The sequence below is a fragment of the Trachurus japonicus genome, chromosome 8 (assembly GCF_045865225.1).
Source record: "Trachurus japonicus isolate A0001 chromosome 8, Traja_1.0".
Taxonomy (NCBI): Eukaryota; Metazoa; Chordata; class Actinopteri; order Carangiformes; family Carangidae; genus Trachurus; species Trachurus japonicus.
The window spans coordinates 24,734,052-24,755,789 of record NC_140914.1 but is presented as its reverse complement, the minus strand read 5'-3'; the positions used below and the strand labels follow the sequence as shown (position 1 = coordinate 24,755,789).

General features: G+C 41.0%; 2 protein-coding genes across 2 annotated transcripts; one reads left to right on the top strand and one right to left on the bottom strand.

Annotated features, from left to right (window-relative positions):
- Positions 1-246: 246 nt before the first annotated feature.
- cnn1b (calponin 1, basic, smooth muscle, b) lies at positions 247-12,101 on the top strand. The gene is made up of 7 exons (XM_085784893.1): positions 247-527; positions 6,133-6,254; positions 6,385-6,451; positions 7,252-7,389; positions 7,712-7,828; positions 8,279-8,425; positions 9,865-12,101. The coding sequence occupies exons 1-7, from the start codon at positions 468-470 to the stop codon at positions 10,105-10,107; spliced, it is 894 nt and encodes a 297-aa protein (XP_085641019.1). The 5' UTR covers positions 247-467; the 3' UTR covers positions 10,108-12,101.
- A 430-nt stretch (positions 12,102-12,531) lies between these two features.
- elof1 (elongation factor 1) lies at positions 12,532-14,793 on the bottom strand. The gene is made up of 4 exons (XM_085784894.1): positions 14,682-14,793; positions 13,788-13,920; positions 13,632-13,702; positions 12,532-12,848 (listed from the first exon to the last, which is right to left on the bottom strand). The coding sequence occupies exons 2-4, from the start codon at positions 13,901-13,903 to the stop codon at positions 12,784-12,786; spliced, it is 252 nt and encodes an 83-aa protein (XP_085641020.1). The 5' UTR covers positions 13,904-13,920; positions 14,682-14,793; the 3' UTR covers positions 12,532-12,783.
- Positions 14,794-21,738: the final 6,945 nt, after the last annotated feature.

Here is a 21,738-nt window from a genome sequence, read left to right as displayed (position 1 = left end):
TATCTCAAGTTCACATGAACATGACAATGACATAACTTGAGCAAAGTGCATGTCAGTGGAGGAGAAAAGCATCCCTGACTGGCCTGAAGGTGGAAAAAGTGACACTCATTAAATCTAATACCCGAGCGGTGACATCACTCCCCCTCGATGAGGAGGCTGCGCCCTGATTGGACGGCTGCCGCGGCCAATCAGAGCGCACACACATGGGAAGAGTTTAAAAAAGATTCAGAACAGTGTCGGAAAGTTGTCCAAAAGCCTCACGAGCAGGTCCGAGCACGACTGAGACCAGCTGAAGGAAGAAACAAAAGAAAGAGAGAAAAGAAAGAAAAGCAAACCTCGACCCACGGATTTGTTCGGGACTTTTTTTTTTCTGTGTGTTTCCTGCCTCGGACCGAGAGCTGTAACCTGCTCCTCCATTTTTAAAGCCCTCCTCATCAGCCTCACTGTAAATAACTCAAAGCACCAGGATGTCAACACATTTCAGGAGCGGCCCAGCCTTCGGACTTTCAGCCGAGGTCAAGAGTAAGGTGAGTGCACGTTTTTATTTATTTATTTACTCCTGTTGTAATCCCAGGGCTGTGGCAAATCCACTGCAGCGTTACAGCAGCTGGAGTGGGTCAGGGGTCCACCAACCAGGGGCCAGGGAAGCAGGCTTTAGCATGAGGATGAATAATGTAAACACTCCTCTTCTGTGGTCCTGTTTGGATTGTTTGCCTTAATTATAACAAACCACAGAGGATGGGGATCCTCCAAACACAGCTCTATAGAGAAACCTCTGTGCCCAAATAGTTGTTGGAGTCCTTATATGGGATGTTCACATGGTTACAGTCATCCTGAACAACCTGTCAACACGTGGTTCATCCCCCTAACATAGAATAAAACACACAAACATGCACTGAGCCGCTCTAACTCTGATCTTAAAGCTGGTATTTTACATGCAGGTTGTGTTTTGATGATTAAAACGAGGCTCTATAACGTGATCTCACTCCTAAGTTTCATGCATGGGAAACACACACACACTCCTGCCCTCTGATAACAGATCACACAGTGAGGGAGGTGATTGTTTTGGAGCTGAAAGTAGGTCTCAGTGGCCAAATTATTTGTGCGATTAAGAGGGGTCAGGGCATTTAGTCTGTGAGAGTGCAGCACGAGGGGAGGGAGGAAATTTGACTTGTGCTAAATAACGCTGTGTTTTTCTAGTGTCACTGGTTCATTTATCTCTGTGGCTGAGGAACCACACTGTGTGTGTGTGTGTAGGGTTGTGAATCTGGGCCTGGAGGCAAAGAGAGTAGAGATGCTTCAGTGATGATTAGGGCTTGATCTGCACAATCAAAGACACACATTGTACATGATTATGAATGGATTTATTTTGACCTGGAGACTTTATAAGCAAGACAGTGGTGGATGTACCAATGCTACAATAATGATAATGATATCCTGCATTCACAAGGTTACTTATGGTAGAATAAATCAAAAATCATGATATTTCAAATAAATTTGGATATTTGGATTTGGATATTAGACTATATTTATGAACCCGTTGGTGGCATTTTGATTAGATTTTTTTAGCTTTACTTTATATGCAATACGTTTGTTGTTGAAGTTAATATTAAATATCAGATTTGATATTTGCTTCAAAGCACAGTACTAAAGTAAATGATCATCAACATACATATTCCCTTTCCTCCAGTTGAAGCTGTCAGCATCCTGACCGAGCTCAGACGTGTTGATGAAGTGACCGTTTTTTGGAGGATTTCACGTGTTTGCCTCCTCTCTGCTGCTGATATCATGACAGTAGTGACTCTGTATGTTGGGATGAGTCACAGCTGCTGACAGCTTGAGAAAGGTCAGCCTGCGACTGTTCCAACACCCCGATCATCATCATCATCATCATTGCCGTTATTGTCCTGAATAGTTCCCTGAATAGTGGCATCTTTCATCAGTGCTTTAATCTCACACAGGGGTACACAGCACTCCATGAAACCCACATTCCTAGCGTTACAGCTATTCAGCAGGCTCTTTAGTCTGGAATGAAGGTTTGATATTCTGGCTGTTATTTTTGCTTCCATCTTTGTGCTGTTTCCAAGTCGATTATGTGCACTCTATCTCCCGTTGTGAATAGTCTGGAAACCCAGCTGTACAGTGCAGTTGACAGGGCGCCGTGGGTCGCGCGGGGATTATAGGTTCCTGCAGCATGACATCAGAGAGGAGCAGGGATGCGGCAGAGAGACTGACAGGTACATCGGCATCATCTGATGGCCTTTTAAGGACCGGCCGGCCTCTGACTTGGAACATGAGAAAGTGTCCTTTGTCTAAACAGTTTACACTGGAGTCAGGGAGGACGTAACGCCGTCCTGACAGAACACAGGTGGACAGGAGACGGATGGCGGAGACGAGAGTCGTACCAGCAGCTCCCACCAGCAGATCCATTTAACACAACAGCTGTTTGTTTAGTGAGGTGAACTCTTCCAAAGGCAGAGCCAGGATCAGTGATCAGCTGCTGGGTGGTCACAGGAACATCTTGAAGCCACTTTTTCTTTTCTAGTACAGTTCAAAGTACAAACGGCTACATACTGTGTATTTACACTGATGTTAGTACACTGTCTACTCTGTCCAATGTGGTTGGTTATATGTGATGCTGTGAGATTTTACACACTTTAGTTGCACTTTGCTCCGGTAGCCTTGGTCTGCTGGTATGAGGAGCTTCCAGTGGTGAGTGTCAGCTGATGTTGGTTCAGATCAATGTGTAACTGATCTGACATTATGAAGCTCTCTCCTACTTTTACATTATGTTTCAGCGTTACCATCATCCTCTACCTGCCACCTCTCCTGTGCCTACATTTTAACAAAAATGACTGAGTTCTGCTTTTAAACATGAAATCATTTAAAAAAGTATATTTTAGGGCTTTTTATGCCTTTTTATTGGATAGTATACTGAGAGAGACAGGAAATGGAAATGACGTGCAGTAAAGGGCCGTCCAATGCGGGATTCGAGCCGGGGCCGACTGCAGTGAGGACTGTAGCCTCTATATATGGGGCGCCTGCTCAACCCACTGCGCCCCATCATTTACATTTTTTGGATTCTGTTGTTGAGTTTTGCTACCAGATCTTCCTCAGTACCTCTTAAACAATATATAGATATGGATTAAGAGATATTTATACAATAGTACTTCCCTTGTATTTTAATTTGAAGCTATTTCAGACATCCATACAACAGTTAAAGAGAGAAGCATTGTGCTTTCTTCTCCACATCGTTCAGCATATTTGTCTGATTTTATATAAAAACAAATAATCAGCTTTTCAAATACATTAATAAAGAATAGGCCAGTTTCTCAACTTTTTATTAATGTGACACTTTAATGAAAAAAGCCGAACCTGTTCGAGGTTCCTCATCATAGTTCAGATGAGCTGCTGGAACAGAGACGTTTACCCACCTAAACCTCTCAGATGGTTTCATTTAGATAATTGTTAGCAGCCCGCCAAGGTCAAGTTGGCCATGATTAAACAACAGAAAAAACAACGATTAAGGAAATATGTGAGACATTAATGGACATTTATGCAGCAGGACTTTGTTTTTTCTTCTTTCCCCTCGCATTCATCATCTCTCAACCCCTCAGACTTATCGGACGACCCGGAGGGCACCCAGCTTCTCATTTGGGAACCAATAGAGTGAAATATCAAAGCGTAGCTGTTTAACAACCGCCTCCATTAGCAGCAGCTAAATGCTGTGTATGTATGAATGCGTCATTTATATAAAATACAATAATATGTCATATAAAGTTATTTCTCTGTAGAATGAGTTATTTTACTTTACTTTTAACACATTGCATTGGGAGTATTTATATCCTACTACACTATTCAACATGCAGAGGAGGAAATAACAGAATCTTTCATAAACAAATAAAATCTTAAATTGATCAGTGATAAAATGTCCTGTAGCTCATTTCAGTGCTTCAGGAGGTTTGTCAGTGTGGCCTTACTTGGTCTGGTATGACTGGAGGCTTATGGTGGCTAATGTAGGCTTATGCAGGCTAACTGCGCTAAGGTAGATGTTGCTGTATGTGACATTACTGTAACACTTTACTGGCATTATGACTCTGCTCTTTTTGTGCTATAAATGTCTTAGCATTTACCACTGTTCCATAATTGCCACTTGTGTCCACAGTGACCTTTCTCTAGCAAAGGTTACATCGTCTTGCTTTAAGGATCTGTGTCCTGCAAAGGACATGTTTCAGTTTCCAGCATCACTAGCGCTGTATATTTTAGTTTTGAACTGCTCCATCCTATTTGCCCTTTTGTCATTCAATGTCTATGATAAAGAAATCTCTCAGAGTTCAGAAAACAACCGGCTCTGACGGCATTCCTGAGCTCCACTATGAGAAGAACAACACGGCTAAATCAGACACTGAGCTCAAGTACCTCGGCTGGAAGCAGGACCTGTCGATCTTGGCCTGTCTTTATCAGACGTGGTTTGCCTGAATAGTCAACTCACTGTAAAAGGGCAGATTCTGGAAAACCCAGAGGGAGAGAGAGAGAGAAAAGAGGGGGGAGAGAGAAATATGAGCTGGGCCAATGGGAGACGGAGAGCGAGACAGACGGAGGGAGAGGGAGGAGTGTTTGGGAAAGCTGTTTCTCCCAAGTTTGGTGTGATGGACTGGAAGCTCCGTTATCCCCACTGCTTTGAAATACTTGTTTGTGTTGGCTGGCGATCCCAGACTGCGAAGACTTATCTGCAGAACATTCAGGAAAAGAGGACGAGGGTGTGTACGTGTGTGTGTGTGTGTGTGTGTGTGTGAGAGAGAGTGTGTATCCAAGGGGGGAGCAGCCTTAAACCCCACACCAGAATTCAAAGTATTAGGGCAACGTGTTTGTGCCAATAAGGAAATACAGAGAGAGAAGAGAAAGAGGCCAGAGTGTTTCTCTGAGCTGGAATGTCCACAGGCCTTTTTCATTTTCATTTTTATTCCCGGTCTTTTTACACACTTCATCTCAAAGTACTTTTTTATTATACAGTAAGACTTTCAGTGACAGTCCACTTATGATGTGCTGAGAAAGGAAAGGCAGAGACCAGAGTTATTTTCGGAAGCAGAAACCTGAAAGTGGCATTGTATTAAACTGACATAAAGTTTTAAGATCTGAGTATTGTATGTCATTATCTATCATCTTCTCCTTTTATTCCAGCCCTCAGTGAATTCCACTGTATTCCTCCCCATCACAACCAATAGGGCCTTCAAATAACTTCTAAGGACATTTTGTCAAGAAATAAAAAGGAGAATAGACACAAATGTGATATTGATAAACTTCTGATTCATTTAAGTATTATTTTACTGAAGGTCAAATGAACATGCAAAGATGTGGAGAAAAGAATGTCCGGTAATTATTTATAATATTCATTAATGGAGTAAATACTAATGTTTTTTATTTTATTAAATTAGACAGCTCATGCTGGGAACCTTTTTTGAAATAGGGTAAATTTAGAGAGTATCTCATGATGGGATCACAGCGGCAGCGACAGCCGCCCTGTCTTGACCCGTGAGCACTCTGTGTTGGAACCACACCCATCTTTGAACTCAGCCTTCATTTTTTCTTTTTAAATCTTGGCTACACACATGTAAAGTTTACTCACAGTACTTGAGTGACTCATCACGGTGGCAAAATCTGCCCACAGACGTATGATGAAGTATTCAAACCTGCCTCAGCGGTTGTTTCCACCGCAGTCAGCTACTCCGCGGCCACATTTTGTTGTAGCACATCATGCATGGTTGCAGACCAAAAAAGATGAAAACATATACACTCACACAGCTGGTAATAATGTGTTATAGTTTGATTTAAAATGTCAAATCGGAATTATCAGGAATGTTCCACAAATTTTGATCTTCCCATGTGGCACAAGGATAAACCACAGAGTAATATTTTATCACTCTTCATTTTGCTGAGCCCTGAGTTTTTATTTTTAGGTGCTTTCTTTCTTTTCTTCTTTTTTAAACGGTATTCACTGAAATGACTAAAGGCTTGCCAGTAAGGAGTAGGCTTGATCATAGAGAGTTCGATGGGCTGAAATCAGCTGTTGTTTTATGATAAACTGAAAATGTAATATGTGACCTCTGACCTCTGTCCCATCCTCCTCGATAGCTTGCAGGGAAGTATGACCCCCAGAAGGAGGAGGAGCTGAGGCTGTGGATCCAGGATGTGACTGGCAAGAGGATGGGGGACCACTTCATGGAGAGTCTGAAGGATGGAGTCCTGCTGTGCGAGTGAGTGGACAGACGCTGACGCGCAGAAACTAATCATTAATGTCAGTGATTGTCCCCAATAATATGATTATATAATCATACATCACTTAAAAAATAATGTGTCGTGTATCCTGTGTCCCTTTCTTTGTAGACTCATTAACGTTCTCCAGCCAGGTTCAGTGAGAAGGATCAACAACTCCACTCAAAACTGGCACCAGGTAATGAACCAGCTCAATGGAAAAAAAAGAAGCCTTATTTGTCCCGTTGGTCTCAAAGTCAGGGACGGTTTCCAGAGCATGTGGAACTTGGTTTGTCTGCCACATTGGCCTTGACAACACGGAGCCTATTTACATTCCATAAAGTAGCTGCCATATCAAATGAGCCCCATCGCAGCGTGGCATTTATTAGCCTTTTACAGGCTCAAAGAGGCAAACATCGCTTCTAAGAGTTGATTGAAGCTCTTTTCAAAAAAAATTCTCATTGTGATATTAACGCTGCTGCAAATGAATGCGCAGCAGTCAGGCTTTCAGTAGATTCAGGCATTATACTGTAGAAGCAATGAGGGAGAAAGGGCCTTGAGATAACTTTAAAATGCACAGAAACTGAATAAAACAAAAACTGCTAAATATTTTAAGGGATCTTATTCATTCTTTATGGTGTCTATACCAAACCATTATCACAATATTAATGCATGTTTGAGGCAATAGACGTGCAGTTTCTAGATTCCTGTCTGTATTGTAAATGTGAAAGTACTGTAGCTGGATAGCTTAACACAAGGAATAAAAATGAAAGGAAACGCGTTGTATGGCTCTGTCATAAAGTAACTAACTAAATTTTACACTTAGTTAGTCTCTGTGGTAAGCTAACCTAACCAGCCACTGGTGGTAACATTATAATGTATAAAAGATACATGAGTAGTAACGATCCTCATACATACACTGTATTACAATGAAGCAAAAAGAGTTAAATATATGCCTCTCTCTGATATTTCCATTGTCCCTCTGTCCGTCCTCCTCAGCTGGAAAACATAGGGAACTTTGTCCGGGGGATCACAGAGTACGGCCTGAAGCCACATGACATCTTTGAGGCCAACGATCTGTTTGAGAATGTCAACCACACTCAGGTCCAGTGCACGCTCATCGCTCTGGTTGGAATGGTGAGGGCAGATGTCACACACACACACACACACACACAAGTACACATGCAGACGCAGACACACACACATACACATACACACTGTTTCTCCAATTACATCTGTTGTAGGGAAGTGTGATGGTGGAGAATCAGGTGCAACTTTTATCCTATAGACACCATATACAGTACAGTGACTGAACATTACCTATGTGAGTGCTTTGTGTTGCATGGACTAGAACAATATGGCAACAGCTACAGCCTGATAAAAACAATATGAGAATGAAAATTATACTCTATTACCACTATTTTCCTTTCTGTCTCTGCCACCTCTCTCTCTCTCTCAGGCCAAGTCCAAAGGTTTCCACTCAAAGTACGACTTTGGAGTGAAGTACGCTGAGAAGCAGCAGCGCCGTTTCGCTCCAGAGAAGCTCAGGGAGGGACGCAACATCATAGGCCTGCAGGTCAGAGCAGCAGGCCTGTTGCACCAAACCAATTTACTGCTTTAACACCCATTCAAATGAGTCTCTATAGATTGAGAAGGGGGAGATTGCCTCGCACCGCACAGATTAGATCCTCACATTGGTGCCGGTGGTGTCAGGAATTGAGTCCATGAAGAAAGGAAGGAGTTCCACCTTCCTTCCTTTCTTCAGAGTCTCTATAGATGTTAAACTGGCAAAGATAAAATAGATGCACATGAGTTATATTTATGCCCCCTGCTGGAGTCATGCAGAATGAATCCTGAATAGAATAACAGGTTCATTCACTCATCATGAATGTAAATTTAAATTAGTTTCCCCCCCCAAAATTATGACAATAGACTAAAGGTGTTTACAGTTATTTATCTCACATTATGACAATAAACTAATGGTGTTTTCAGTTATTTATCTCACTCAATGTTGCTGTATCCTTAGATGGGCACCAACAAGCTTGCCAGCCAGAAGGGCATGACCTCCTACGGCACACGGCGCCACCTGTACGATGCAAAGATCGGCATGGACAACCCAATGGACCAGTCCACTATCAGCCTACAGATGGGTACCAACAAGGGAGCCAGCCAGGTGAGGAGAGAGAAATACCACAATACTTATCTTATATTAATTAATGTAAGCCAGATAAGAGCTGAAGATGAATTAATTTAAAGGGTAAGGCTGATGTTACTTTGTGCTGTTGAAAAGACCCAAGTCATTAGTTCATTTTGGGGTCTGCTGGCTAATGAATCTTACTGGAGGTGTAGCTACATGTTTTTCGGTTTCATGAAACAGTCTGGCACTTTGAGTTACTTAGACGGGAGTGAGTTTGTTGGGATGATTTTCGGCAGTATTTTACAGTAATACACATGTTGACACTGTAGCACAATGATTCCCGGGGCAGAACTACAGCTTGAATTTAAATATGCAAATTAGGATATTTGAAAACCAGATAATTAGCGAACAAGTCTTAACAGAAAAATTAAGCATATATAGCAAAAACAATCTTGTCCAAAATTGGTTGAAATAGCCAAATTAATTTATTTCTTTAAAGGAGATTTTTTGTTTTTGCTACATAGCTAACTTTAGCGTGGCCAGCTGTTTACTTACTAGTGTAGAGGAAACATTGAGTTCAGTATCAAATATCATTCCTTTACTTACAGTTGAATAGCAGCTCTTGCCTGTATCAAATCCTCCACTGAAGTTAGCATGCTAACCAGCTAGCTTTGGCCCTTTTAGCCACTTTCCAATAGATACATTGTAGCCTTCAAGCCTTGTCTGCCTTGAAGACCTATTTTAACTTTGCCATGTTAAGACAACAATGGTTCGTGTCACACAACAAATTACCACGCCCCTACAAGGCAACAAACCACATTTGGCAGAAAAGAAAACCGACTAATGGCTTCTTATTATTACTTGGCTAAACTATGAATAGTTACTTGAAAGTGATAGATAGAAATAGTAGAAATCATACCGTCATATGGTTCAAATAGTTAGCAAAACGTGTTGGAATAATGGTTGAAATAGCTAAACGTGATATAAATGGCCAAACCATCAGACTTGCTCATGCATTTGATTGTGCTAAAACATCCAGTTTAAAATCAATCAAGTGAAGACTGTTGGAACCAGTGATAGGCGAGCTAGAGTTCATGGAGTTCATCCGACAGGGCTCTGGCATTAAATCAGATAAAAAAAAGAGGCTGGGAACTACTATTGTAACAAGTATTTCTGGCAGAATTACAGTGTGCATGGGTTTGACAAATATACTACAGTGCCCACGTCCATCAGAATGAAGGAACATGTCACCCAGTGCAGCAGTGTGGCTCGATGTTGTGTTTTTAAGAGGCTCTGGGCAACAGTGGAGCTTTACGACAGAGAGGGATGTTGACAGTAAGAATAATATACAGCATTACAGGCCTTATTCATTGAATTCATGGCCTGTTCAAGAGGCTTTTTAAAAAATATATTGGCCCGACTGCGGAATGTTTTCTTTTTCTTTTTAATTTTAAAACCTCTCTGCTTCCCCCCAGGCTGGCATGACGGCTCCAGGAACCAGGAGGCACATCTTCGACAAGAATCTGCAGCTGGAGAACTGTGACACCAGCACCATCTCCCTGCAGATGGGCACCAACAAAGTGGCCTCCCAGCAGGGCATGACCACCTACGGCCTGCCCCGCCAGGTCTACGACAACAAGTACTGCAGCAACCCCACCGAGGCCTACTACAACAACGGCAGCGAGGAGTTCGACGGCTACAACCAGTACTCAGATTAAAAAAAAAAAAAAAAAACTAGCCTCACCGCCCCTCCTCCTCCTCCTCCTTCCTCTTTGCTTTAACTTCAGACAAACAACCACAACGGTCTTTGTGATGAGCAAACCTCCCAGACTGTTATTTAACACTGATTGACGTCACTGTCGTCTTTATTGCCCTTTTTCCCCCTTTAACATATTTTTACTCTTAGGACTTTGTTGTTTTTCTTTCCGTGAGTAAAAACAAAAAGGGTTTACACTGACCTTACGTCAAAAATTTTCACTTAGTGGCCAACGTCTGTATCTCATTGCGCTGATGAGTTTTTATTACTGCTCAAAACACCCAAACAACACTTATAAGTTGAGAATTAATGACCATTGCTATTTATATTTTTCCTACTGCTTTTTGTATTTGCATTGTAATTAGGGATTTTTTTTTCCTTTTTTTTTTTACTGTTGATACCCCTCAGCTCACCTCCCTTACCCTTCCTGTCCAGTTTGAACACTGACGAAGCAGAATCTGAGTGTTTCTTGGAAACAAGTGACTGTGTTGGTGCTATTGAACTTTGACCCAGTTGGAACAGAGTCCACGCCAGAGCTCTACGGGCTCTGGGATCCCACCGCCCGGGATGACGCAGGAGCTCCCAGGTCCACAGGTTGACCCGGTGGCGGACGATGCAGGAGGACTTGTAGCTTTGTGCGGATATCGCTTTGTTTTGTGAGCACCTGCGCTGTCAAATAGTCATGTTCACAGGCCTGCCAGATTACCCATCCTGCCAATGTTATGGGGCTGACTTTACATGGCTTGTGTGCAGCATGAGTCCTTGGTTTTTTGAGGAAGTTTTTTTTAGTAAAAAAGGAGCAGGGTCTGTCAGACAATGCATTTATGAACACTAAAAGAGTAAATGTAGGTGTTGTGATATCCAGTTTGATGTTAGGGTTATCTAGGTCACTAGTAGTTTTTATACAGCAACTGAAGCTGTTGACTTTTTGCTTCCAGCCTTTTGGGAACATTTCCTGCTTGCCTTTTGCCTCAGTGAACTTTGGCTTTAGTGTTGTTGCTCCAGTTGCACTTTACCTGGCTTCACCTTGTGTGCAGTTAACAGTGGAGGATGTACCTGAGTACAGCTGCTCAGATACTGTACTTGGCTACAAATTTGGGGTACTTGAACTTTGAGTTTTCCCATTTGATGCCACTTTTTACTTATACTCCCTAACCTATGTAATTACATCAGTTGTAGTGACTTAACAAAATTAGCTCTTACATACACATATTATAAAATGTTTTAAGTATAGGTAACAATTTACTACTTCTTTCACGTTTTGTACTTGAAGTACATTCTGCTGATGACACAAAAGGAGTATTTTTACATTGTGGTATTGCTCATTTTATGAATGCAAAGTGTCTGAGTACTTTGTCCACCACTGACAATAATTGGCAATATCAAAGCAGACCCTAGGTGCTTGCTGATAATTGCTAATGTGAATCATGCCAAATATACAGACGAGATCCTCCATTTGAAACGTCTGCATCATACTGTCAACCCACCGAATGTCTTGAATGTAAACGTTAGAAGTGCCTCTAGCTGTCACGGGATTCATTTTCAACACATTAGAGTGCAGAAATTTACACTTACATTTTGGCTTAGAAGTAAACGGACCAACATGTTTGAGCTCCTGATCAAAAGCACCACAGCCAGGATTTTAGACATGTAGCAGGACGCCATCTAGTGGAGAAAAGCTCATGCGTATACTATTTACTGTATTTTTAATCCATCAAACGACCAAATGTTACATTTTTATTCAATCAAATATAGGAATGTAGTTAATTTATTGATCATCATTCCCAACCTGATATCCAGAATGTGGAGTTAAATGTATAGTAACATTTCACCCTAATGTGTTGGCTTTGTTTCAACATTGTTCAAACTATACATCTTTGCTAACCTATTGATTTTTTTTTTCTATATGCCTTTCACGAAACATGACATTTGTGCAATAAAAACACTTCAAAAATACAGTTCTGTTGTAATTTTATTATTACTGTAATTAAATCAAATAACACAGTGAAAGTGAAATACACAAAAGTAGTGTAACTGAAATCACATAATTGTGGTCTTAAAATGAAAATTTAAAAAAATGGAAGAATTTGGCAAATCAAAAAAGTAAAAAGTTGTCAATCAACATAATGTTGCAAGTAAAACAGGTTTAAATCAGGTTTAAAACTAAAATATTACTTCCAAAAAAAGTAACATTTGTATGTCTTATAAGAATAATAGACAACCTTGTAACTACCTAACGAAAATTATAGTATTTCCATCTATAAATCAAAAATAATAATAATAAAGAACACTGAGTGTTTTATATGTGTACAAATATGTCAGATTTGATTTTAAATTTCATTATATGACAGTTTGGTCCAGAAAGAGAAAAAATCTTCATCCAATATAAAATAAACATAATTTTTCATAAGCGGATCAATGACATGAAATATAAAGAGAGCTGTGATGTTGACAGTCACTGTCAAAACAACATGATGACACCTGGCCCAGCCAGACGAATGTGCCATGTCCAGCAAGCCACACTGCAGCGTAATGAAACTAAATGTGTCAGACACTGAAAAACATAATGTTTGCTACATGGTGCTAAACAGAAAGTGATTTGAGGTTAGAGAAAAGGTGAGTCATAACTGAACAAGGACTACTGATTGGCTGCTTCACAAGCATCGATCCAGTCGCTGTAAACATCCACTGGCTCGGACAGATCTGTTGACAGGAGGTTAAGGGATGGTCCAGATTTACACCCAAGATACACATAAAACACACACACACACACACCTTAACAAGGCGAAACAATCTTCTAATTGCTTATTTTAAGAATTTAAAGTGTTAAAGCAGAAGTAAGCGGAATATTTGTGTTAATATAAGTCTTAAATAGTTATATCTTCCGACGGCAATCACTTACATAGAGTGTTTGGTCCGAAACACGGGTCTGTCAGTCACTCTGCTCTGCTGTAAGCCGAGGAGAAAACTTTTATTTTATTTCCTTGTATCCTACAACCTTTATCCAATGAGGAGAGAGAACGGCATGAAGGGCTGTGTGTGCAGCCACGGGATGCGCGTGAATGTGGTGACATAGGGACGAAGACCAATAGATCCATGACGAGGGCGGGGGCTGCTAACTCCATCGGCTGACAAGAAGTCCGAAAAACGTCCGGATCGCTTACTTCTGCTTTAAGAACCCCCTCATTTGCATATAATGCAACCATTACTGCATTAAAGCTGGTGATAATTATGAAATCTGCAAGCAGTCTGTTTTCATTCAACTTTAATGCAGTAGTAGAAAATTGTAATCATAAGATAATTATAAACATAATATGTACCCAAAATTCCCCATTTTGCAATTTATGAAATGCACTATAAAATTCTCGGATTCATGACTTTTACTCATGGCAACACACAAGCAAACTAAAAACAAATCTCACTGTTTCGTGAAAGCAATCAACCAAACATGATGATGCCTTCTGCCCCATGTTGGTTAAAGGATACAGGTTATTGGAGTCTGGAACTCCTCCAAACAAACACTGCATGATATAATCCCTGTGTTGCGGGTTCGCTCCCTGGAAAAGAGTTAGTATTTGTTGTTCATGGTGCATTTCTGGGTTACTGTTGAAGCAGTGTGATGTTGCATAAAGCTGGACTTACATTTTGACATCGCAGGACTTCTCGTGATTACAGAACGGACAGGTAAACTGGGTGTCCAGGTTGCCCGTCATCTTTTTCTTGGGAGGTGGCTTTCTCTTTGACTTCCTGCGCCCCATTTCTAGTCCGGTTTACCCTGCAGGGGAAAAAGTTTCTGTATCACATTTTTCTTCTTTTCCCAACAGCCACAGGCAATACTGTAGATACCTCACTGAGTCTCTTTCACAAAGACACTGCTCAAGTGCATGTTCCCTGTGCATGTAAATATAGATTATGGGAAACTTGGTCACTTTTAATGGCTTTAGATAGATAGACAGATAGATACGTTTATTGTCATTGTCATTTCCACAACAACGAAATTAAAAGTGCATCTCCTGCAGTGCAAAATTTCATAAAAACATGCATTCATTTGCTTGACATCCTGAACAATAGTGTTTTAAGCCACCGCCTTGAATGACCTCTGTATATTTAAAAAACATTTTAAGGACATAATTAAAGCATAGGATAAATAATAGATATATTGTTTACATTCATTCCTGCCCTGGCTCTGACAGCTAAAAACCACTGGACGGATAGTAACGTGTGCTGTTACAACCATAACTTACACCTTATACTAATGTATGTTAATTGTCTTTCCCATAGTATACAGCGACCTATACTTTACTGTCTGCAGATGTCATTTCCTCCAGATGGACGATGCACTAAAGCGCCAAACACACACCGCTGTGCGCTGGCGGGCTAACCGCTAACAGCTGCTAGCATGTGGACACAGACTGGGCACGGACACCAGACGGTTTACAGACGGTTTACAGAGGTGAAGGCGAAGCGAGCGTCCGTGTTTCATCTGTCTGTGCTGCGGGGTCAATCATTAGTTTAACGGTGTGACTGCTGTCTTACCAAAGTGATGTCTTTCGGCGTAGGAGGATGCTTTGTGTATTCAACCAGCTCCGGATGCAGCGTCTCTCTGGACCGCTTCTTATTGGTTACTGGAGAATTTGTCCGCGTTGTGATTGGTTCAAACTAGAAGAGTGGCAGCTCTGTTCATCCAGTGACAGGGGTCATCTGTAAATGACGTCCCTCCTCCTCCAGTGAGATGGATGGATAGATAGATAGATAGATAGATAGATAGATAGATAGATAGATAGATAGATAGATAGATAGATAGATAGATAGATAGATAGATAGATAGATAGATAGATAGATAGATAGAGTGTGTTGTGGATTATTTACAATTTTGCTGATTGCTTAGACTACACACGTTTTGCAAAGTTTGGCTCATTGTGTCAAAACACTAGAAAGCAAGATAAGACACAACACTTGTAAAACACCTCATGGCTCTGTCAAAATGAAACTGCAATCAATATCACACCTTCTGGTATTGTTTGAAGACGCCGTGGACACCAGACAGTGAGAACAACTAGATTAGACTGAGCCAAGAGCATAGGTCAAGGACTCTAAGAACTGAACTGTATCTTGTCCTTATCAGACCATAAAAAGCCGGTTTGGCATCTGTTTTGTTTATGTGTCTGATTGCTGAGGGAACAAAGCTCTCTCTATATCGCTTTGTTTTACAGGCTGGCAGTTTATATCTGCGGCCTGATGGGAGGGGCTGAAATTCATTAGAGGGTGGGAGCCATCTAGCAGAATGGAAGCTGCCTGGTATAGAGGGATTCAGGGTAAAGCTGTAGCTTTGATCAGCCTATTGGACCACCTCACTGAGGGAGTTCTTATTTTTTAAGAGACAGATTGCCACACTGAGAACACAAAAGTAGAGTAGCTAGAGCACACACATCCCAACGCACCACAGGTGCAGGACCAACAAACAAAATGAACTTAGAAAAAAGGAAGTCTGCACACTGTATCAAGCTCCTCTAATGAATCAATCAATCAACGTTTCGATCACTGTGGATCTTCGACTAAGTAGCCTACGGTATGTTGCCATGCCAATACAAAATGATAAAATGGCTTCAATAAAAGCACAATAAAAAAGAGTCAGTATGGGTTTGATCAACATGAAAAGAAGACAGTTTCCTCAGACAATACAAATGCTGGTTTCCCTTCGCAGTTTGCCTCAAATGTAAGATTGTTGTCAATAATTGTGCCAAGATATTTGTATTTTTCCACAAACTCCACCATCTGACCCTTTATTTCTGTGGGCGTCTGAACCTGAGAGTGTTTCCTAAAGTCAATGAGCATGTCTTTCATTTTTGTTACATTCATCTGCAAAAATGATTTGTCACACCAGTCCGTGAACTCCTGAACAATAGGGCCATGACTTGCTTCATTACCTTGAAGTAGACTTACAATGAGACTCATCGGCATACTTCAAGATGGCTCTGTCCGCCCTGCTTCTTCTGCGGCACGTTTAATGAACAGGAGAGGGGACAATACGCACCCCTAGAAAGAAAGAAAGAAAGAAAGAAAGAAAGAAAGAAAGAAAAGTTCAGACAAAATTTGATATCCATTGGAGAGAAAGAAACTGGGAAATGTGTGTATTAATTCAGCATGGACTCACAGTCCCACATGGTACAAGCATGAATAATCAAATTTTGTAGATGCATATAACAATACATAGGCACTAGCAGAGGAAAGAAGATTTTTGTTGACAGGTGAAAACAGGTTTTAGGGCACTTGTTGATTCCTATATTGTTGTATAGCCTTACAGTTTACCCAGTGTAACTCATTAAAGACTTCACCATTCTGTTTATTTGATGGCTGTGGTCACCAGCTACTTTGCACAATAAAATATGATGAACTGAAAAACTTTCAAATAATCTGCTCCTGTGTCACCTTGGCACAAGACATCACAATTTCATTTGTGCGTGTGTCATAAGGAAATGCTCTTCTGATCAATTATTAACACCTTTACATCTTACATTAACTTGACATGTAGCAGGAAGCTTCAGCTCAGAGCAGCAGAGGGTCATTTCTGGAAACATGGCTGTCGATTTCAGCAAGACTGGGTCACTGGTGCTTGGGGTAAGATAAGCACTTCAATATTTGGAGCAAGAGTATAGCAGACACATAGGTGTTACACATCTGAGATGTTTTAGATCTGAGCTGAACTTCAGGGCTGCAGAGATCCTTGGAATAAACATCCCACTGTGCACTGGATATTTCATGTGATCCGTCTGTTTGTTGATCCTCACAAACAAAAACGTTTACCCTCTTTATTGTTTGTCTGAAAGAAAGAAAAAAGCCGTTGTAAGGAACCGTTCAATCTACATTTCACTCTGTCTTTGTTTGTCGCTCCAGACTATCCAGATCATGGATGGATTGTTTTATCTGATGCTTGGTATTGTGATGGCGATTGATGCAGATTCATTGGGAGCATTCAGTGGCATTTTTGTCTGGGGATCTTTGACGGTGAGTCAATTGTGATGTATGAAAAACGGGGGAATTCCCATGGTGTAAATTGCTGGATGGATATTGTGATTCTCAATTTACATTTAGGCCTACCATTCACACAATTATAATATCCTGAAAACACTGATAGCCTACTGCCTGAGTTATCACTCATAGTGAAACTGAAACCATGGGGGGGGGGGGGCAGTTTAAGGCGGGAAGGAGGAGTAGTAGCCTAACAGACTAGGCCCGATTCCAATCCGACCCCTCACGGACTCACGAGGATCGTTCACGGGAAGTCCGTGAGTGTGTGAGGGCTGTTCCATTGTCAGATTATCAACTCAGTGAGTCAGAGCTACTAACCCCCTACCGTAAGTCAGCACCGATGCTGACTTTGGGTAAGAAAATTCCCCACAGTTCATAGCGTTGTGAAGTCAAATACAGGGGATGCCGTCGGAACGCGAGTGTTGAAAATAAAGTTAACTAGAAAAAGCATTTCCAAGAATGGAAATGGTGTGACTGCTGACAGCAACTGAACGCTGTTGCAGAATTAGCAAATAGTGCAAGCAGTGATCACCATACAAATGTTTGACCAAGGTCAGAATCGAACACACATCCTCATGGTCATTAGACTTCCACTCTGCCTCTAGGCCACAGTGCACACACAGTTGCAGAGACTGTTGTCTGTTAATGATCTGCACACTGTCAACATCAAGAAAGCTTGAGAGTCAAGCTTGAAAGACTTAGAATGAAAATGTCTGTGAATTTCAGGCTGAGCACTAACCATATGGCCACAGAGAACCTGAGTTACAATGAGCTTTATACTATGAGGAATCAAAGACTGTCCAATGACAGCTGAATAATTGGAATCAAAAGTCAAGCAATGAAGTGAAAAGACTGAGGCAGGAATCGAACCCATGACCATATGATCACTAAACCTTTACTCTGCCACTCGGCTACAGAGAGCACACTGCTTTCAAGACTGTTGTCATTCATTGTAATGTGATGATGTGCTGCAAACTGGTATGAGTAATCAAGGAGATAACAAACACCTGTAACCAATTGAAGGCGGGGGAGGAGAGCAGAATTCAACATAACATAACAAGAGTTCTTCCCTTGGATACGAACCAGTGACCTTAGGGTTGGCAAGCAGTTACCCTAACCCCTACACTACAGTGGAGTTGTGGAGAAGAGAGGTTGAGACTTTGATGAATGTGAGATTTTTTGTGAAAAAGTTAAATATTTGAAAAAGTATAAATAGTTAAAAAGAGAAAAGTAATGCCGATAAAGTTCAAAAAAAGCTGCACGTTTTGATATATGAATTGTTGAAATAGCACAAAGTATGAAGGACTAGAAGAAGACCGTAAAAAGGCGGAAGAAAATGGCCAAACAGAAGAACAATAGTGTGACTGCTTCAGCAGTCACACTAATTAACACACGTAGTCAGAGAGAGCTGCGGTCTCTTCATTGTTAATGGACAGGAGCAAAAAAAAAAAAAAAAGAGCACCCCCATCGGTAGGCTAGCTAGACCAAAAGCAACTCCCAGCGTGGCAGGCCCCCAGGAGGAAACACTAGAGATAAAAAAAAAATAAGACTATTAAAACAAAACAGTAAAAGCCAAAGACAAAAACAGTAAGATAAGATAGAAAGTATAAGATAAGATAAAATCATAGAAAATAAAAATAGAATAAAATAAGTGCAATAAAAATAAAATAAAATGAATATATAAAATCAGATAAAATCGTATAGAATAAAAACTAAACTAATACAAAGCCTGATTGAAAGGAATAAAGAAATACAAGAAATCAATTAAAAGCCTGATTAAAAAGATGGGTCTTGAGCCTCTTTTTAAAAACATCAGCAGTCTCTGTGGCCCTGAGGTTCTCCTGATGATGATTTGATCAGATCTGATCCATGAACATTTTGTTTTGAGTCCGTTCCCCTCACACACCTTGTGCATGTTGAAAGTACGTAAATTATCGGTCCAAGACCGGAGTCAACAACATTTTGTTAAGGTAACGTGTCGTGAGAGTGGGTAAGTGCTGTTCCATTCATGTTTACAGCATCTGGACCCTCACAGACTCTCACACTCTGTCACTTACAGCTGACGTCACTTAAGTCAGTGAGGGTTCAGGGCTTGAGTCTTTAGGGGGTGGATTGGAATTTTCCTTTTGTTCACATAGAACTATCTATTCATCTGACACACACTTCATAGGATCATGCAGCTGCTGGAGCCACGTTCTTGACTGGGTTACACAGCTGGGAGCAGAGTATTTCAGTGCAGACATACTGATTCTTCCAGTAATTAAGAGCACCAGGCAGGAGCACAAGCACTTAGCACTATGAACAAGGATGACAGGGTTAACAGGTGAAACTGCAGTCATTGTTGTACAGGCTATAGTAGGCCTATATCACCTGAATGGTGAAAATGATCTTCAGTTTAATTCACATCAGGTCCAGCTGCTGTGCGGTATTTCCAGATGTTGAATATGTATCAAAATAATAACTATGTCCTTCTCTGTTGCAGTGTGTTATAGCTGGAGGTCTGACAGTGGCTGCTGGGAAATCTGAGACCCACCGTATGGTTAGTGTCTTTCAATACTCGTGGGCTACCTAACCCTATTACACATTCATGATGGTGTTGTGACGAAATAGCAGTGTCACAATTCAGGGGTCTCATTGTTCAGAGGCTGCATTTAAAAAAATGAATTTTATGCACAATTTAACTTAAATGTTAATAAGGATAAAACAAAGTGATGACATTTTATATCCAAATGGGCAAATATCTACTTAACTGTGACACCATAATGTTCTATAAAAACTGGCCATTATTCAATGCTCAAAAGGGATTGTTGGACAGATCCCTTCTAAGCAGGAGCACTACAAAAAAAAAAAACAGCTGCCTCCACCTCCTGATGGCATCAAGCTCCACCCGACTGAGAACATCCCATATGAACCTGCAGCACCCTGGCAGAGGCCCCACTTTCAGAGTGAATGTCCTGCATGCAGATGGACAGAGGTGTCCGGGTGTCCTCATGTGTTGTTTCTTGTCTCTCTGCTAGGCGTACAGCACTTTCGGTGTGTGTCTCCTTGCGGCTCTATCTTCATTAACTGGCACCATCCTCCATTCCATGGATGCTGCAGGATCATCAGTGCACTGCCAGGATTATCCTGACCATCCTTCTTTTCCTTCTTCGATCTGCTCCACTTATCGGGTATTCACTTTATTATATCCAGAGCAACAACATGCAGACAGATAATGAGTCAGAAGGACGAATCAGCTGAGTTTTATCTGAGGATTGTTTGTCCACTCGTAGCTTATAGGACCTGTGGGATCAGGGAAAAATGGCTGCTGTGTGAAAATGGTTCGTATACTGAGAAAACACATGTCTGCACTGACTACGACTTCCTTGTTTGTTTTTGCTAGATACGGATGCAAGGGTGTTCGGGGGTCTTGATTGTTCTCAGTTTGTTGGAGTTGATTGTTTCAGTTACCGTTGCAATATTGGCCGGCGCAGCTATTTGGTGCTAGGTGAGTAAGCTACCAATCAGATCAAATACAGTATTCTCCATTGTCGTTGTTGTTTTGTCTGTAGTACAAGTAGTACACAGTATAATTATCTAATGATGATGATAACAATAATAATGATCATTATTATTATTAATACTGTAAGTTGTTGTTGATCACACAGGAGTGATTATGCCCACTCCCAGTGGCTCAGCACTCCTCACAGATCAGTCAAATCTGTGAAGCTGTCACTACCTGTGGATATTGTCTTTAGCTTGAGAAGTTCATTCTAATCCATTTTGTTTTGCAGGCGAATTACCCTAAAAATGCCACAAGAACCAGAAATGAGTCAAGAATATAATACCATGAATACCATGAACGGCCAGGAGGGTGAGGACAGCGACCAGTGAAGAAGTGTTCATTGTAAAATTCCAGCTTTATTAAAATTGTTCTCAATTGGTTTGGCTCATTTCTTGAAACAGAAATTACATTCTCAAAACTCTAAGATTATTTGGCAGAATAGGCACAAGACATTACAATGTCATTGTGTGTGTGTGTCCAGTTTTGTGCCAAAATCCCAGTAAGTGAGCTTGGGTGGCTTTTATTATTTGTGAATTCCATTGTGTCTATTTGTCAGAGGAAATACAGGCCTGTTTTCATCTCTCTGTGACCTCTGACCTCCTCCACTTCAGTCAATAAAAACACATGTGTTACTGTAAAGCATTAACTTCACAGGCACTGTACTGTACAGCCACACAAGACACATCATGTGGACGTACAGTTTCAACTGACAGAAACAAAGAGAGATACTAGTAGCTCAATAATATTAAAACTGGGTTAAAAAAATCAATAGATAAGTGAACTTTGTACCCAACAAATAAATAACAAAGAATGGCATCTCATTTGAAGAAAACATATGTTGTAGGGGATTACAAGATTTAGATAGAGAGTAAAAGTTTAGGGAAAATTTTTCTGAATTAATATGGAGATTAAATATTATAACATATTCATTTTCAAAGCGCGTCATTGGTCCGCCTCGGCACAGGGGGCGGGGCTTGTGGATATAATAATATGACAGAGGAAGTGTATCAGCTGAGCCTC

Excerpts from the sequence above, each read along its gene's own strand:
- cnn1b (XM_085784893.1), top strand. The coding sequence starts at position 468 with ATGTCAACACATTTCAGGAGCGGCCCAGCCTTCGGACTTTCAGCCGAG. Across the intron at positions 6,452-7,251 it reads CCACTCAAAACTGGCACCAG|CTGGAAAACATAGGGAACTT; the intron begins GTAATGAACCAG and ends CGTCCTCCTCAG. Across the intron at positions 7,390-7,711 it reads TCATCGCTCTGGTTGGAATG|GCCAAGTCCAAAGGTTTCCA; the intron begins GTGAGGGCAGAT and ends TCTCTCTCTCAG.
- elof1 (XM_085784894.1), bottom strand. The coding sequence starts at position 13,903 with ATGGGGCGCAGGAAGTCAAAGAGAAAGCCACCTCCCAAGAAAAAGATG. Across the intron at positions 13,703-13,787 it reads AAGTCCTGCGATGTCAAAAT|GGAGCGAACCCGCAACACAG; the intron begins GTAAGTCCAGCT and ends ACTCTTTTCCAG. Across the intron at positions 12,849-13,631 it reads GTTCCAGACTCCAATAACCT|ATCTGTCCGAGCCAGTGGAT; the intron begins GTATCCTTTAAC and ends TCCTGTCAACAG.